Source organism: Gymnoscopelus microlampas (genome assembly GCF_963454915.1).
Source record: "Gymnoscopelus microlampas genome assembly, chromosome: 8".
Classification (NCBI taxonomy): domain Eukaryota; kingdom Metazoa; phylum Chordata; class Actinopteri; order Myctophiformes; family Myctophidae; genus Gymnoscopelus; species Gymnoscopelus microlampas.
Genome location: NC_139945.1, coordinates 36,473,028 through 36,491,246, shown reverse-complemented (window position 1 = coordinate 36,491,246; position 18,219 = coordinate 36,473,028). Strand labels below are relative to the sequence as shown.

General features: G+C 42.0%; 2 protein-coding genes across 2 annotated transcripts in view; one reads left to right on the top strand and one right to left on the bottom strand.

Annotated features, from left to right (window-relative positions):
• Window positions 1-98: 98 nt before the first annotated feature.
• yif1b (Yip1 interacting factor homolog B) lies at window positions 99-9,743 on the bottom strand. The gene is made up of 8 exons (XM_084065441.1): window positions 9,612-9,743; window positions 7,284-7,389; window positions 6,621-6,750; window positions 6,381-6,485; window positions 5,751-5,887; window positions 4,602-4,757; window positions 1,928-2,021; window positions 99-1,767 (listed from the first exon to the last, which is right to left on the bottom strand). Exons 1-8 carry the CDS (start codon window positions 9,646-9,648, stop codon window positions 1,612-1,614), a joined length of 921 nt encoding a protein of 306 aa, XP_083921567.1. The 5' UTR covers window positions 9,649-9,743; the 3' UTR covers window positions 99-1,611.
• A 5,066-nt stretch (window positions 9,744-14,809) lies between these two features.
• Window positions 14,810-18,219, top strand: part of egfem1 (EGF-like and EMI domain containing 1) — a gene marked incomplete at its 5' end in the record, with an annotated part of 90,356 nt that continues 86,946 nt past the window's right edge. The window contains 3 exons of the mRNA XM_084065497.1: window positions 14,810-14,892; window positions 16,811-16,945; window positions 17,542-17,651. Coding sequence (XP_083921623.1) covers window positions 14,810-14,892; window positions 16,811-16,945; window positions 17,542-17,651 — 328 coding nt within the window. The remainder of the gene's footprint in view (window positions 14,893-16,810; window positions 16,946-17,541; window positions 17,652-18,219) is intronic.

Here is an 18,219-nt window from a genome sequence, read left to right as displayed (position 1 = left end):
CTTACGTGATTCCCTTGCATCTGTTGATCAAAACATTGTCTGCTGTAGCTTTATGGAAGGAAAATAACACATAAAAAAATAAACACAAGTAAACAAAGTACAGTCATCAGTCTTGAGTTTATTGTGCCATAAACGGAACAATATTCACATTTCATTTCTATGGCCTGGAGGATTTAGGTTAATTTTACAGTCAGGGCTGGGGTCAATAATAGTCTTTTGTAAATGTAAACTGCATTAAACTGATACCTTTTAGAATAAGTTTCAAAATTGGCATTATATATTGTCTCATTATTCATCATACACACTGTATGATTGTGACATTTTCTGTATTGGCACCAGTTAACTAAAAAGGATACAAACTCAGTGTGGTAGCTCTCTGGCTACCAAACTGCCTTCAATGAGAATTAACAATTTGGAGAAAGTTGGACATGTCCTCCAGCGTGACAAGGCCCAACAAACACAGACAAAAATAAGTTGCGTAATGGCACATCAAATATGATTACTTTGTTATTTTGGGGAAAACATTTTGAATAAAGTAGCTTTACTATTGAACATCAGTAAACATGAATTGAGCACTGCCCTATTAATAATACAGGGTTTCCCAAAGGTGCAAACGTTCTGTTTTTAGGCAGAGGGATACCTTACCTAAAATCACATGCCAGGGTTATGTTATGTAAAGTGACATATAGGGTATCAACAACTGATGCAGAATGAGTCATTGCAGTATTTCAAGTATCTTAAGAGAAAAACACAAACCTAACCTTCACAGACTTTGGACCATCACATCTCTTCTCTTTATTTAATCTTTCCGTTTAAAAAGCAGAAAATAAAATGACTCATCAGATCTAATCATTTAGCACTTCAATTGAGGCTTTGCACTGTTGATGTTCCTATTCAAAGTTTCCTGTCAGTAAAGCTAACAGATTTAACAACTCCCTTAGGGCTCTATACAAGGTCCACTCCTTTATCTTCACTGAAAATAGCAGATCGACAAGATCTGCTATTCTCGCTGAATGTTTGTCCCCGAATAGGGACGCTAGGGTTCGTGTATACAAAACAAAGCAACATTGACCAGTTAAGATAATTTAACTCTTAAAATTCTTTCTTAGTGACGATTGGACGGCTTGGCTCACCAGTGGTTACTGTGCTTCCGTCCCATGGGCCCAGAACATTACTTAATGAGATGTCACAGATGCTAACAAACCCCTTAGCAACCTTTTTGTAATACATGTACATACAAACATAAATATGCCTAAAAAATGTCCTTACTAATAATTACACTGTATACAAAAACATGTAAAGCCAGTTGCAGCGAGATGATAATACAAACATTTTCTACACCGTTACATAAAAAAGAGACAATAGAAAAAGCATTACTAATGACACTGGGTTGTGCTGTAGGAGAAAAGGCAAAAGGTAATGCCACTGGTCTTCTTTGAATCTTCTATTTGTGTGAGTGTCTTTTCTCCATGGATGGGAGACTTGGGAGCCGAGTGTGTGGTTGGAGAAGCAATATTAACCAGATAATTTGACCCTTTGGCTCCTGTGCTTCATCAATGTCCAGTTTCTGTGTGTGTGTTTGTGTGAAAGTAAATGTTTGGGTTCCAAGTCTTATCTGATGAGGTGATAGGTGAGCCAGAACATGAAGATGGGCTGTGCTGCAGCTATAGTCATAGTGAGATACATCCTCAGCTGGTTTCTGGCTCCTCTCACCAGCCTGCCTTCTGCTGCAGACTCTGACAGCAGCTTCAGACGGAGGGTACGGATCTGTGGACAACAGAGCAGGCACTGTCAGAGACTGCCCAGTGTTTTAACAAACCAGTCAAGTTCCTGTCCACCAAGGGATTTGAATCCTCCAAGGTGGCCATGTTCATGAACTTTGTTTTAGTGCCATTTTGATTAATGTCTTAGAAAGGATCCTACTCACCATAAATACAAAGATGGCTGCACAGCACCACAGTAGAGAGAGGTAGTATGCTGTACTCCCAAACATCAGACCTGCTACTACGCCTACAATCATCCTACAGACAAACACACAGTAATGAAATGTCATGTTGTACTCCACATATCCAGTGATTCAAGTTTCCACATTGCTTTATGTTAAAACAAGACAATCAAAATCACAGTGATAACAATGTGGGTGATACATGGAACATCAAGCAAGAAAGGGACAGAAACGCTGAAATATAGGATAATTAAACAAAAATAATCCATGAAAGAGGGAAAATAGAGGGAAATAAAGTAGCCATGTGCTACTCTCGCATAGCCAGATTGTTAAGAATTATGATTGTGGGACTGACCTTTATCTGATTGACCCATTACAGAAATGTGTTGAATCACTCTCCTCTGCGTAAGCACTACTGATACATATACTTGACGCCATGACAATCAACTACTTTGTTTTTGTCCTTGTCTCATATCTTCTGGTCACGTTGTGTGTCAAATGAGACCAATAGAGAGAGGAGAGGGGGAAAGAGAGCGAGAGGGATACATTGTATAAAACGGATAGTGAGAGGCAGCGCAGGCTCCAACTGTGTCTTACCTCTCTAGGACAAGGGGACCTTTGTAAGGACCTAACCTTTTTATTGCAGAAGATGACTTTACGCTTGCCTCTGTGGTTCTTTCGATTATCTCTACTCCTGTGCTCATCTGCTCAGCTTTATGAGCGTGGTTGGTCGGGGTCCCGGGACCTGATTTGAGTTGATCAGAATGCCGCTGCCCCCTGCGTTCCGGGCTTCGAGGGTTACCCCGCCTACAACTTTGCCCCCAACGTGAGCGGGTGCAGTGGCGCACACGCTCCTTTCTACCGGGACCTCGCCATCACCGTCACTGCCAAACCCGCCACTACCCGCGGGGGGGCGTGCTGTCCACCATCACCAACGCTTTCCCAGAAGGTGGTGTAGCTGGGAGTAGTGTTGTCTGCCGGGGAGGACGGCACCCAATGGGTGATCCTCTACTACTCTTGACAACAGAGAAACCCATGACTACAGAGAAACACATGAAGCAGCCTCCTTCAAGGTGGAAGACCTGACCGGCAGATGGGCCAGGTTCACCCTCACTGTGCAGGGCTCCGAGGTGCGTCTGTTCATGGACTGTGAGGAGTACGGTCGGGTGGCCTTCAGGAGGAGCTCTCAGCCCCTTACCTTTGAATACAGCTCTGACATGTTTGTGGGCAGCGCAGGAGGAACCGGGCTGGAGACATTTGTGGGTTCCATCATCCAGCAGCTGGTGTTGAAGTCGGATCCCATGGCTCTAGACGATCAGTGGTAGGAAGATGACCCCTATAGAAATCCAGGTCTTAGAGAACTCGTTGAAAGCACCTTGCCTGTTGACAGCACCAGAAGGAAAACTACTGCCAACCTTCGACAGACACCATAGTAATGTCTTATTGTGTTAAACTGGTCCTGTGGTCATGGTTACATTTACTGACGTTGGTAAACCATTTATTGATAAGGATGTCCCATATAATTGTCGACCATGTGAAACTGCACTTCAGAGAATATCAGAGAATACCAGAGATGTTTTTACACCATCTATAAAACCTTGCTTGTAATTTTCTTTGTACAAATAAAGTGTTGGACACACAACGTGACCAGAAGATATGAGACAAGGACAAAAACAGAAAGTAGTTGATTGTCATGGCGTCAAGTGTTTCAGTAGTGCTTACACGGAGGAGAGTGATTCATGTATGTACTGGGTCAATCAGATAAAGGTCAGTCCCATAATCATCATCACAATTCATAACAAGATGATCAGAGACCTCCACCTACTAATATGTCTGGTGACATGTGTCTGTTGTAGTGCCCAAACTGTGGAACGATCTTCTGCCCCATGTTTGAGCCTCTCAAATCTTGCCTGTGTTTAAATCATGTTTGAAAACTCACTTGTACTCCTTGGCTTTCCATGATTCAGACTGACAGTTGCTGTTTACTTTAGGCAATGTGTCTATGTGTTGCACCCTCTATGTATTTTCCCCCTGTTTATTGTGTATGGTTTTACTCTTAGCATATATTTGTTAAGTGTACAGCACTTTGGTTCAACGCTGTCGTTTTAAATGTGCTCTATAAATAAAGTGGATTGGATCTGAGCACAATGGCACAATGGTTGGACTAGAACAGTAACTGTAATAGCCACTGAGAAAAACAACGTCTGCTGCTTGAAAGCCAATCATATCACCGTGACCCGTCCCAATATGAAAGATCGCCCCAAAAGTCTTTGCTTTGGTTCTGCAATGCAGTCACATTTCCATATTGTTTCCACACAGTTTAAGCCCAGATCTCACCATACATCAACGGCAGGCAAGAGATCTCCGATTGTCTGGCTCCATGAGACTAGGTATATATGCTAGTAGTTGACATATACTGTACGTATAATACAGGGTTTAGTGGATAATCGGACTACCGATTTAGTCAATTACAATTTTGGAATTGTTTCGTGTCGATTTGTTGTATAAGAAAAAAAAAGAATCCCCCAAAAAAACCTTGCTTCTTGATTATTAGTTTATTATTTTAGTCGTTATTTGTTCTAAATAAAGGTTTTGATATATTTTGGGTTAATTGCCCAGCCCCATCATGTCTGTTCAGAGAAAGAAGAATACGTACCCGACGTATTTGTAGCCAGAGAAGGCCAGCAGGTCGATGGTGGTGAGGTCTGTGTTGACGGTGACCAGGTACAGGGACAGGAGGATGGCCAACACCTCCATGATCAGCCACACAAAGGCTGAACTGGCCTGAACACCCAGTAACTCCGGAGAAAACCTGGAGATAGAGAGAGATACAGAGAGGTAAATATTTTAAACACTTTAACCCTGGCATCCATATTTTGGACCAGTAGCGTATGGTGGGTTCTAACGTGGACCGGGCCAGATTATAAAACCCCCCCCCGCGGGCCGGCGGGGGGGGGGGGGGGGGCTCGCGCAACGATGGTTTGACGGGGAAACCGGTTTTTAATGGCCACCCATTAACAATCCGGCCAAATGCAAATAAGCCCGATTTGAAAACAAAGGCGAATTTCTGTGGTTGGCTACAACAGAATGGGTGATGGGGTGCTAATGTTGTTATGTTGATTTTTTGTTTTTTTCCCCTGGGGGAGCAGAGTTTTCCAGACCGGGCCATGGCCCCATTGGCCTCTATGACGATACGCCCTTGTTTTGGACATGTAATTAGAGGTCCAAAATAAAAATGCATGCCGCTATTTTTGAAAGGGGGAATATAAGTGGTTCTCTACCCTTACCTGTATTTTGGTTTCATCCTTACCACGGTGCTGCTTTGACAGGATCAATACATGTCTATCTATCTACTAGTGGCTGTCCAATTGTCATTTTTGCATGGTAGTTTCTATGATGTACCGTCACACTGTATCACCATGTATCTGGGATTTTTTTCTACCAGGTCGAACTTAATGTTAGCAACAATGATCCTGAAAGGATAGGGGTACCTGCCTGGTGGCTCAGACCATTAATAATGCATCTTGTGAGTCGCGAGAACCCAAGTATGACTCCCCATTTCCCTCCTCTCGCTTTCCTAGGTTTCCTGTCTCTCAACAACGTCATGTCACTCACTGCCCTAGCTAGGTACACTGTCATGTATCAATGTGTATGTTTCATAGTACAACGGAACGTTTCTACTTAGGAAACATTTCAATGGAATGTTCAAACATTAGAAATAATGAATAGTCCATAATTTATAAAGCACAGCAAGTGTGGTATGTATATACAGGAAATCAGCATGTTTGTTTTAATGTGTGTGTACCTATTCTGTGTGCCGAGGGCCAGCCCGGCCACCAGTACATATGTGATGAAGCCCATGGCTGGAATGTAGAGGTCAGGAGCATTCACATCAAAGCGCGGGGCCACCGGAGTGTCCTGTTGATAGCTCACCTCCCAGTTCTGAAATACATTCACAAACTTTTATCCTCTTAGAAAAGGAATGGATTATTCTCTAGAGTTATTATAGTATCCCTTGTTTCTACATTAAAAGCATTTCTAATAGTATAAGCATATCTATAAGTCTCACAATTCATGATGGACATATTTATAGTATAATAATAACATATAAAAGAAACAGTTGTACCATTATGTAGGCAGTTGTGATGCGTGGGTCAGGGTTTTTTCAAACCTGACCCGGCCCATTATGAGAGACTTACATGACCGAGATTGAAGGCATTTTACCTGGCAGTTATAGGGAGGACGATCTACAACTTACACTTAGCTCTGAGAAGGCCCATGAAGGGAGAACGATTATTCTGATTTCATTGATTAATATAACTTGGTGTAAAAATGTACTTGACAACTTGTCAATTTTTACACTTTGAGTTAAATTGACATAACTTAAAAGATTTAAACACAGATTGTTGGGTTTAGCAGGTGTACACAGACATACCTCATGCATGTAGGGAAAGATTAGCAGGCCCAGCTTCTTTCCAACGTACATTGTATCCACAGCAAAGTAGTACTTCAGTTTAGAGATTGGGATGAATCTGTCCAACTTGAACACATCAACAGTCACTCGTCAGTTATTATTCTTTGACTACTGTGGCATTATCACTTTTCACTGTGAATCAAGGCCCTTGAGAAGTCTATAGCAAAAATAAAATAATCACGTGACGTCTCTTCATCTTACATTCTTGTCCACCATCTCCCGTCCCTGGGAAGCCAAGGAGCTGCCATATGCCATGGCCAGGTTAGACATGGGGGCTGACATGAGGTTCTGGCCAACAAATGCCCCTGCTTCATGCCCGGCCAATGGGCTCCTGTCAACATAGCACAAGATTGGGAAGTCCAATTCATTATTGGCGACAAACTAATTTAGTTGCTACCCTAAGGCCACTTCAATACAGAGATTCAGCAATAATGGCCTGATGAAGAGTCATTCTTATTAATGGCAGCTTGACTTTTTTTCTTACACACACAACCAAACAAAGCTGCCTCAATGTGTGCTTTTACATAGTATACCAGTGTTGCGGAATCAGAGGCATGTACAGCAGTGTCAGCGTCTATTGTTATGCCGTTTGACAGCGGTTGTGTGGGTTGACTTCATACATTTACAACTGTATGGCGCCAGCATTCCCGCCTTGAACAGGCAATGTAAAAAGGGCTTAAGACTTGAGAGTAAAATAGCAAACTCAAAAGTGATTATTTTACGATGCTTGACAAAGTTAGTTCTTTACTCCAGTACTGTATATATTTAACTGCTCCTCTCTCAGTCTACTTGCATTATGGCTATGGCATTAAGAACATAACATTATAAAAGATTTGCTATTACATAACAACTGGCTACCCCAACCTGTAACCTCCGCTGTGAGCACCAGGCCCAGCACCACTGGTATCATCAAACAGCTGGCTGGCATCTGGACTATCTGCAGCGTTGTTCCGTAGACGCATACTGGGCTCTAGAGAAGAAATGGATGGAGAGGGATGTCAGAAAAGGTAGAAGCCTTTGAAGAATCTCAAACCAAACCTTTAACCACTATTAACCTGCCGTCCCCTTAAGTCATAATCGGCGAAGACTTTCTAACATTTTCAAAAATAGCAAAAAATAACCAATCTACAAGCCCGCATTGTGAGCTTGTAGATGTGCCATCTTCGCTATTTGACGTATGCCAAAGTAAGCATATAAGGCTTAAGGAAAGGTGTTAAACTCACAGCTGATTTGTGATTCATGGCAACAGTAAAGTTAGTAAAGCAAGCCAAGCAGCCACATGAGACAGATACCTTAATCATGAAACCAGCATGGACTGCAAGATTTCAACTGAGGAGTTAGTGATAAGATGCAGCAAGGCAAACCATTTTTTGATTGATAAGTCAATAAATACGCACTGTTGTTCAGCTAAGTCTACCATGTGGATATGTCTGCCAGTAATGCCAATGCAAATTTTCTTTAACTTGTTCTACTGTATCTGGGTCAACACTATTCCCTAATCTTAGTGCTCAATTATGAAACCGTGTGTGTGTGTGTGTGTGTGTGTGTGTGTGTGTGTGTGTGTGTGTGTGTGTGTGTGTGTGTGTGTGTGTGTGTGTGTGTGTGTGTGTGAGAGAGAGAGAGAGAGATTTCTAGGCCAATTCTCTAAGAGAAGTGAGTGATCATAACATTCTTATCACATGGGCACCCCTGCATTATTCTGTAAAGCGATACAGTACCAGTGCCTTATTCCTCTCCTCATCCCTCCTGATCCCAAAACAATTAAGGATCATCTGACAAGATATTTTCACTGAATATAGCACTGATAACATTAATGGAATCTATAATGTATGTTGGCAGTCAGTGGATGTTTATGACCGCATTGGTAATCATGCATAGTTTGAGAAATACTCTGTTACAATTAAAAGTTCTGGAATCTAAATTTACTTGAGTAAAGTACAAAAGTTTGTACCAAATTTGTATCAAAAATGTACTTAAAGTACCAAAAGTAGAAAGTACTCATTGTGCAGAATGTCCAATTTCACAAGTTTTCAAATGAATAAAATGTATACATACAAATATTTTGCTTGTAGAGCTTGTAGATCTGCTCTCTCTCTATATATATATATATCAAATGGCCGAAATGTGTATGTGTTGTAATAATAATCAAAATCTACAAAGTAACTTGTAACTAAAGTTGTCAAATAATTGTAGTGGAGTGAAAGTATAATATTTGCTGAGATGTAGTGGAGTAGAAGTAAAAGTATTGAAAATTGTAAAGAACACCTCAACGGGTTGCAGCTCAAGTACAGTACTTGAGAAATGTTCTTAGTTATTTTAAACCACTGACAGTATACTACATAACTAGACGTTATGTAAAGCAAAGAAATAACCCCAGGGCAGGGTTGGTAATGTCTATACTAGATAATTTGAAACATGCTCAGTTATTACATTAAATACTAAGTTATTTAGATAAACTACCTCACTGATTATATAACATAATGTATAACATAACCATGTTAGCATTTGAGAACCGCTATTAGGCTAAAAGTAGCAGCTAACCAGTCAAACTGAACTGACGCTCTGCTTCACGACAGTGTCGCCTGCCGTAAAGGACAGATCTACAAGTTAACAACCAGGGTTGCCACGTCCGCTTATTATAAGCGACTTTGGGCTTGTTTTTCTGTTAGTTGCGGGTTGCAGTTTATTGGGCTTGTTTCTATAAAGTGTACTTGCTTATTTAGGCTTGCTTCCGAATGTTAATGTGCAATGTTTTGTGCCCAGGGAGCCTGTGTGTTGTTACAATGTTTAAAAGAAAGAAAATCCAAATATTCCACATTTTATTGCAAATAGCAGATCTATGCGACGCGTTGTGAGCTTGTATATCTGCTATTTTCAAATAGCCAAAGCATATAGGTTTTTAGTGTGGCCTAAATTGCTTCTTTTGTGCTTGTTTTCCTAGGCCTGGTTGATTATTTCTCTCACAAAACCTGGCAACACTGCTAACAACCCATAGGATTATAACGTAAAAACCCGTCGCGACTCGCGACGTTTTCGGCTGTTAGCTTGTAGATCTGTTCTTTACGGCCATTGAAACCGACGCACTTAAGTAGCTAATTCTAAAAAGAATGAATGATATGAAGACCGTAGCAGCAGAACCAAATAGCGCGGATGCAGACAGACACGTAGTCACTTTATGTCGCTTTAACTTACGCTGTCTGAAGCCACTCTGTGTCGCTGTGTAATCCATCTGGAACAATGTAGAACAATGTATGTATGCTCACAGCATGAACGGGAGAGAGAGAGAGAGCGTAGAATTATAATATATCTAGAGGGTGGACTGCCCCGACCCTACATATTCATTTCTATGAAAGTTCCTCACAAGCGCACGAAGCACGCAGAAGTACCTCGTCTTCATGGATTGGCTCCAATTTTGGAGCCAATAGAGCAGGCGCACTAGCGTGTCAGACGATGTAAGCATGCGCAGTAGCGTCTCAAATGCGGAAGTCCTGCGATACCAGGTTTGGACACCAGGCTTCAGTAGCTTCAATAGACGGATTTCCGCGCGACGTCATCACAGAGCAGAATGCGCAATCTGCGCATGCCCGGGTGAAGGCGCGTTCGAAAATACAGCCCTGAGCGGCAGTGAGCGCACTGGCCAATACAAACTAATAGGCGAGTGTGCTCCGGTGCGTAATTTCCAAACGCACCCATAGGCTTCCCCCCGCAGCTGCGCGGTCATATTCCTCTCATGTTTACTAACAGGAAACCTCTCTATAATCCTCCGTGGCTACGGGGGCTTGGAGAGACTCCCAAACACACAAATCAGAATGGCCCAAACTACTACCCAGTGTTGCCAAATTGCGTGACAGAAATAAGCAACCAAGTCAAGTCTATGAAAACAAGCCCAAAAGAAGCGACCACATGGGCACTTCAATAATAATAATAATAAAACTTTATTTATATAGGACCTTTCAAAATTGTCTTAGAAAGTGATTTACACAGAGGCATGGTACACACAAATAACTAAAACAAAAACATCGGCTATTTGAAAATAATAAAAAGCATTGAAACATTTTTACAAATCTTGTATGGGGGGGTCCCTTCCTGATCTAAAATATTTTCAGATGGGGGGTCCGCAGAGAAATACTCCTTTTTCAATGGGTTCTTCGTACTGAGAGACAGCATAGGACAGTGCCAGTGGTTATCAAACATTTATATTTCAAGGACCCCTAATTTGGTAGGTCTAGTATGCATTTGGCCACGGACCCATCTACCTTACAATTTGAATCTACTACAGTCATGCGCGAGAATGTTTGTACGCGAAGCAATTACACGCCACTTCACGCTTACAACTCCTGGACATGGCAACCCCGGCAACCCCGCCCCCCATCCAAATACTGTCTGTCTGACTCTTTGGGAGGTTTGAATGCAACGAACGCCGTCTCGCTGAGCTGAGCGGGCTGCTTCATCAATCTGTGCCGCACATTCTGGTCCTGCAAGAGCCTGTGTCAATAGATAGATAGATGAACGGGTGAAATGTGTCCGTCTCTCAGTTTGCTTTCGTTTTCGGTTTGCGTCTCGAAACAAACACTGCTGTTGCTCTCGCTTTTGGTTTGCGTGTCGAAAACGTCTACAGCCCACTACACGAGAGCCTCGCGCCAGCGACTAGACGGAAGGGTCGCGTAGCGACCATAGAGGTATAATATAACGGGTAGCGACCCGCACCTCTAGTAACTGTACAAATGGAATCAAATGGACCCGTAAGGAACCCCCTCAAGAACCCTTTGGGTCCCCGGACCCCACTTTGAGAACCACTGGCCTAGGATATTATAATGTGCTGCCCTCTGGTGGTTGGAGTCATAGCTCAGTGATAATGGCTTGACTTCATAGTCATTTGCATTAGCCTAATGACATTGTGTTGTACACAGACAATGCTGAGTTAAACCAAAGAATGCAATAATTGTTCCATATTCCATATACTGTAAAACACAGTGTATGAAGGGGAGTATCATGCCAATCATCCCAACATTATTACATTCTAGGAGGTGTTGAAGAACTGACAGAAGATCAGAAGAAAAGCTTCCTTTTAAGTATAATTTTGCTTGTAGTTTTGATTAATTTAAAACAATGGTAACCCTGGTTTTCCTCATGTTTAAACATAAGTTCCATCCTCTCTCCTTATCTCTTACTTCTCCAACATATTTATGTTTGCATTTCTCATTTTTTATTGCCTAGTAGGCCCTATTATATGTGTATATGGTTGAGTGACTTCCTTTCTATTGGGGTCTTCCATAGGGTGCTTGTGACAGGATTTCCACCCCCCTGGTGCAGCAGTATAGGACATGGGTTTGTGGCTAAATGCAGGGGCTTTTCAGGTTTATACAATTGTTTGGCCCTTTTACTGGTTTTCTGTCTATTAGTGTTCCATACACCTTCAGGACACTTGCAATAGAGTACGCTCTTAGAGCTGACGTTGTTTTTCTTTTTTCCAAGAGACTATTATGAGACTATTATGTGGAGGGATTCTAGTGGCGATCCCATTATTATTTAGACCCTGTTCAAACAAAAAACACTTCATGTCCTATACTGTCACTGTGTCCCCCTTTTTTGAGTACCTGTTATGTTTATAAATACATGTATTAGTCTTGGGATACTTTAAATGTATATTTGTATGTTTGTTTATTGCTATTTGGATCCTGAGATGGGTGCACACTGTTTGCATCTATGTTTGCGACCTCACTTACCCTATTGGGGTGAGCCTATCAGTGCGTAGATGTACCCTATATGAACGTGTGTGTGTATGCCCTTTTGCATTGTATATGTCCTGATGAAGGTCTGAACAGGCCGAAACGTTGACGAACGCAATAAATACAAAGCGGAGCTTTTTGCATTACCAGTGTGCAGATCGGTCTGATCCTTGTAATTCAATACAAATAGTTACTTGTAATGTTGGTACTTGGCGATCTAGAACATGCTATTGCACTCAAGGCTGCTAAATGTCCAAGTTCATGAGCTTATTTATTTGTTTAAATGCGTCTGTGAATATGTCAATTGGTGATGCCTCATTCATACAGGTTGATGCTTTTATTTTCGGTGAACTTATTTGAATGAATACAACATTTTAACCAATCTGTATGGTAGAGTGCCAGCACCAGCTGGGCAGCTGGCAGCATCTCATCTAGAGTTGTCCAATGCTGATCTCCTGGTGCCAGTGTTTACCACCATATTCAACCTCTCCCTCACCCAGTCCGTGGTCCCCACTTGCTTCAATTAGTCCCCCCATTGTCCCTGTATACCCAAGAAAGCCTCCCCAACCAGCCTGAAAAACCGATGGCTCTGACCTCAGTGGTCATGTACTTTGAGAGGCTTAAAAAAAATCACATCTGCTCTTCTCTCCCCAGCACCTTGCACCCACTGCAGTTTGACCACTGTTCCAACAGATCCACTGATGACGTCAACTCCCAGGTTCTGCATGCCCTCTCCCATCCCAACAACTGCAGGGAGAGGGGCTATGTTACATCAACATTAGGCTGTTTTTCATTGACTACAGCTCAGCCTTTAACAGTCCCGACCAGGCTGACCTGGGATTGAACCCAGCTGTCTGTGCTTGGATCCTGGACTTCTTGACCCCAGGTGGTCAGTGAGGGCTTTCACACCTCTAACATCCTCAATAGCTACTGGAGCCCTGCAGGGTGGTGTACTCGATATATTATAACTCTATGGGTGTCTTCTGTACTCCCTGTACATGTGTTATCAGAAACAGCACCAACACCATCATCAAGTTCTCTGACAACACAGTTGGTGGCACGGTGGACCCGATCATCCTGACAGGGCCACCGTCTGGTTCTCTTGCACCACAGGGAGCTCCCTCCTGTCCCTGCAGGACGCATTATGATAGCAGGTTAAAAACCGCATTCAGTCTGTAAATACGCCTTGTGGATTTGTTAACACTGTTCACTGTGCACTAATGTACTTACTGTGTGCATGTGTGTTATTCTGTGTACATTCCATCGCTGCTGACCAAGGGCGTATCGTCATAGAGGCCAATGGGGCCATGGCCCGGTCTGGAAAACTCTGCTCCCCCAGGGGAAAAAAACAAAAAATCAACATAACAACATTAGCACCCCATCACCCATTCTGTTGTAGCCAACCACAGAAATTCGCCTTTGTTTTCAAATCGGGCTTATTTGCATTTGGCCGGATTGTTAATGGGTGGCCATTAAAAACCGGTTTCCCCGTCAAACCATCGTTGCGCGAGCCCCCCCCCCCCCCCCCCCGCCGGCCCGCGGGGGGGGTTTTATAATCTGGCCCGGTCCACGTTAGAACCCACCATACGCTACTGCTGCTGATGAGGATTTACCCATACCTGCCTTTCTTACCTGCACTATTATTTTTAAAGATACATTTTTAAAAAATGTATCTTTAATTTTGATCTGATTTAATTTCATTATCATTATTATTATTATTATTATTATTACTGAACATGCCATGCCACAACAACCACCATTGCTTAAGTTGTAGGCTACTTGTACCTGAGTGAGTTACAAAATAAACCCTCTTGAATCTTGAGTTGGCTATGTTACAATAATAACCAGTAGGCTACACCTGCAGTGTTTGTAAGGGGTGTCACTACTCTTCCATAGAGGAATGTAGACCCTGGTGTTGGGTAGGACATAGATCTGGTTGTCATTGCCTATGCTAGAGACCGGGGTTCGAATCTCAGGTATGACATGAAACTTATGGTAACTTTAAACACAGAGTTTTTGTTGTTTTGTTTGTTTTATGTTTGTTTTGTTTGTTTTTATTATTCTCAAATGACTGTGGGTGCAGGTGGTGTGTGAGTGTATTGATACTTAATTACATTTTGATGCCAATACTTTTGTACTTTCACTCCAGCAACATTTCGAACACAGGGCTTTTATCCTACTTGTAACAGAGTATTGTTTTTATTGAGGTAAATTAATGGTAGTGCTACTTTTACTTAAGTAAAACATCTGAGTAGGCCTACTTCTCCCACCACTGTGTGTGTGTGTGTGTGTGTGTGTGTGTGTGTGTGTGTGTGTGTGTGTGTGTGTGTGTGTGTGTGTGTGAGACTGTGAGTGACACTGCGTTCACACTGCGTCCACTCCACTCCACTCAGAAACGTTCAGCCCACTCACTCAGACACACGACACGGGACAAGTGGCCCAGACTGTGCAGAGCTGCAGAGTATTGCAGCAGTGTGGGACAGTCTGACTATATCATTGTGGGATAATCTATCTAAGTGCTTTCAGCCGGGTCTCAAGGCATGCGCTCCATTCAATGTCAGGATCCTGACATCCTCGAGAATGTTCATCATTTGACGGACAAAGGCTGCTGCGCCGCCTGAACACCAACTTTCTTCTCTCGCTCTTTCAAGAAGATTAATCATGTTCCTGGACGTTATCTTTTGGTGTGTGGTATCGTTAAACACCGCACGCATCGCATCGTCTGTGGAGTTGCAGGTTGGCATGTAAGTGTTTTTGCAATTTTGTCTCCTCATCGGGCATTATAGCTAACTCATTCATGATGAATAGTGAGTCAGATGAGATATTTACGTTTAAAATGTGTTTTAACACAGTAAGGTTGTGTGATAAATATCCGCTTAGAGTAATAAGTTAATTATTTAAAGGCTAATCTTTGAAGTTTGAAGCATCTGTTTTGCAATTGCATTCTCCTATTAGTTCACTTAGGCTATTCTTTCACTCTTTTGAATATTGTTTTGTATCACTATTTGCCCAGTAGGAGGCGCACTTTCCTGGCCCCTGCTATGATGTTGTCCATGCAGTATTGTGCTGCTGATGCATATTACAGATTCTTTTGAAATATGCATGCTAACCTTATGACATGATTCAGAAACTTAAATGGTGTGCTGGACATGTACACTGGCGTATTTGTCATTACCAGGGAGGGTTAGTACTTCCTCTAATTAACCCATGGCAACTCAATATTGAATCCAGATGGTCTGCTGCAAATACACCTCTGGATGCTCCTGAGTACCTGCCCCAATAACACCAGTATGAGCTGTGATTTCAAGTGATTTACTTGGGCTTACAGCACATCTGTGTACAATAAGATAGAGAGATGTATACACTCAGTCAGTATACAGCATTCCCTACACCAGGGGTAGGCAACTGAGATAAGCCTAGGGCCAATATCACTCCCAGACATTCCATCGCGGGCCGGGCCTCCCCGCGAACATGCACGCGCGCGCAAAATTTTTCGGGTCTAATTCGGGTCTAACTCGGTCTAATTCGGGTCTAATTTGGGTCTAATTCGGTTCTGTTTGACCAATATAAATCAACATTTTTTCCGGTTTAAATATCAGCACAGGCGATTTTTCTGGTAATTTTTTTTCTCCATTTTCCTCTAATCTAGCTATAAAATGTTATAAATCCTTTAAAATGCATCGTGTTTATGAGTGCATGATTTCAAAAGTGGGTTCAGGTTCTATGAAATAAGTATTTATAATTATTTTAACATTAATTTTTAATACTTTTTTTATAACACTTTTCAGTAAATCATTCATACTGTATCTTTCTGTATTTGGATATAATAGATATAATAGCGGCCTATATGTGAGACTATCGGTCTGATACTGTATAAAAATAAAATCCCTCCCCCCCCAAAAAAATCAAAAAATATTTTTCTAAAAAAAAAAATTTTTTTTTTTTTTTTTTTTTTTTTAAATTCTCAAAATTATCTCACGGGCCAGATATTATTTCTGGGGGGCCAATTTCGGCCCGCGGGCCGCCTGTTGCCGACCCCTGCCCTACACAAAGCCATACACATGCAAACGAGCAGGAACTGTTTCCTGTGGTGTTTAACTTGTTGATTATTGTGTGTTCAAACCATGGCATTTTTTCAAGCACACTTGATCATGCTACAACTTTAGAAGCATACTGTATAGTAGTACTAGAGCACAGTGGTTCTCAAAGTGGGGCCCTCAGGGTTCCTTGAGGGGTTCCAAATGGACCCATACAGGTCTGTAACTCTGAGAATGTACAAATGGAACCAAATGGACCCGTAATTTGAGAGCAGCATTATGTGTAGCAAGTACATACAGTTCATGTCTGCATCTGCTCTGAGCCCACGCTGGGTGGCTGCAGTGCTGGAAGAAGTACTCAGATTCTGAAGTCAAAGTTGCAATACCACAATGTAGAAATACTCTTAAAAATATGAGTACAAGTAAAAGTATTAAAGTACCAAAAGAAAATTAGCACTTTACACAGCCTGTTTTTAAACATTTCACCATCCCCCTCTTTCTCTGTGTGTGCCTCTCTCCTTCCATTCCTTTTTTTGTCTGTCTGTCTGCATATTGCCTGTCTTTCTCTCTGTCTTGTGTGTTTGTGTGTTTGTGTGTTTGTGTGTTTGTGTGTTTGCGTGTGCAGGCCAAATGTGTGTGCGGACCAGGAGATGTCCATGCTGGGGGCACGTCAGCCTTGTGTCCAGGCATTCACCCGTATGGTCAAGGTGTGGAGGCAGGGTTGCACTGGACACCGCTGGTGTGTGGGCTACGAGAGGAGGTGAGGACCACTTTTACATTCACAATGGACTAGATATTTTCTAATGTTTTCATGATTAGGCTAATTCAATGAAAGGGGAATATTATTTAAATGTATAACATTGTCTTGGGCTTTTGGTCAATGACCTGTGACACTGGAGCTATTACAGTCCAATGTCTTGGCTATTCACCCCGGGGTACTTTCATAGTAGTAGTAACGTATGAGGGGACAGTACTTCTCTTCAATTGTCCCTCCCAGATTTATTGCCACTGTGACCTTCTGATTGCAAACATGATTCACTTAAGACCAGAAACAAGTATATATACAACATGGTGGGAATGTAATTTAGTGTGACACTCAGAAACATCTGATTGCTTAGTTTAATTCTTCATCATGCCACAAAACCTTTTCCACCATCCGGCCATCTTCATACCACAAAAGACCTTTTGTGGCATTAAGAATGAAACTAAGCAAACAGATTTTTTTGTTGTGTGACCCTTTCTTTCTTAAGCTGAATGTTTATAGACAACTAGAAGGATGCACCAGACAGTCAGCAGTATTTACATACAAACTAAATGCATACTTTTCTGCAACACTGTGACGTTTTTCTTCTTCAGGACAGGCTACTATACCTCCTACAGGCAGGTGTATAACATGGATTTGCACACGGTCTATAAGTGCTGTCCTGGGTGGACGCAGAAGGGCGATGAAAGGGGCTGTTTGCACAGTAAGTAGTGAGGCTTAATTTACAATTTGTATCTAAATTAATTAATTCATCAATGGATGGCTGAATGAATCCATTCATACATCTATCTATCATCCATCTGTCCCTCCGTCCATTGGATGGATGAATGGAATAGATAGATGCAGGGTTCAATTTGTAAAAAAAAAAAAAAAAGAAAGAAAATAAGGGAAAAAAACGGGGGGAAATAGGGAAAACACTGTCTTAACCACTTAACCAAGTCCTATATACTAATGTGTATGTCAAACAGCGAAAATATCCCATCTACAAGCTCACAATGCATCACAACAAATTTTAACACACATATAACATATCAGACATTCTACATTTCCCCAAAACGAAATGCATGTACCTATTTAATTCAATCTGACCAGAGGCAGAGATTAAACATATCCCCACCGACGATAAAAAAATAATTATGTAACTCCTCTGGCGGGGTACATCAAAAGCAGAGGCATGGATTTCCCTCACATCCCCCCAAGTGAATTAAACGCTGTGTCTGTCCATCCATTGAATGGAGGGAGGGATGGATGGATGGACGGACGGACGGATG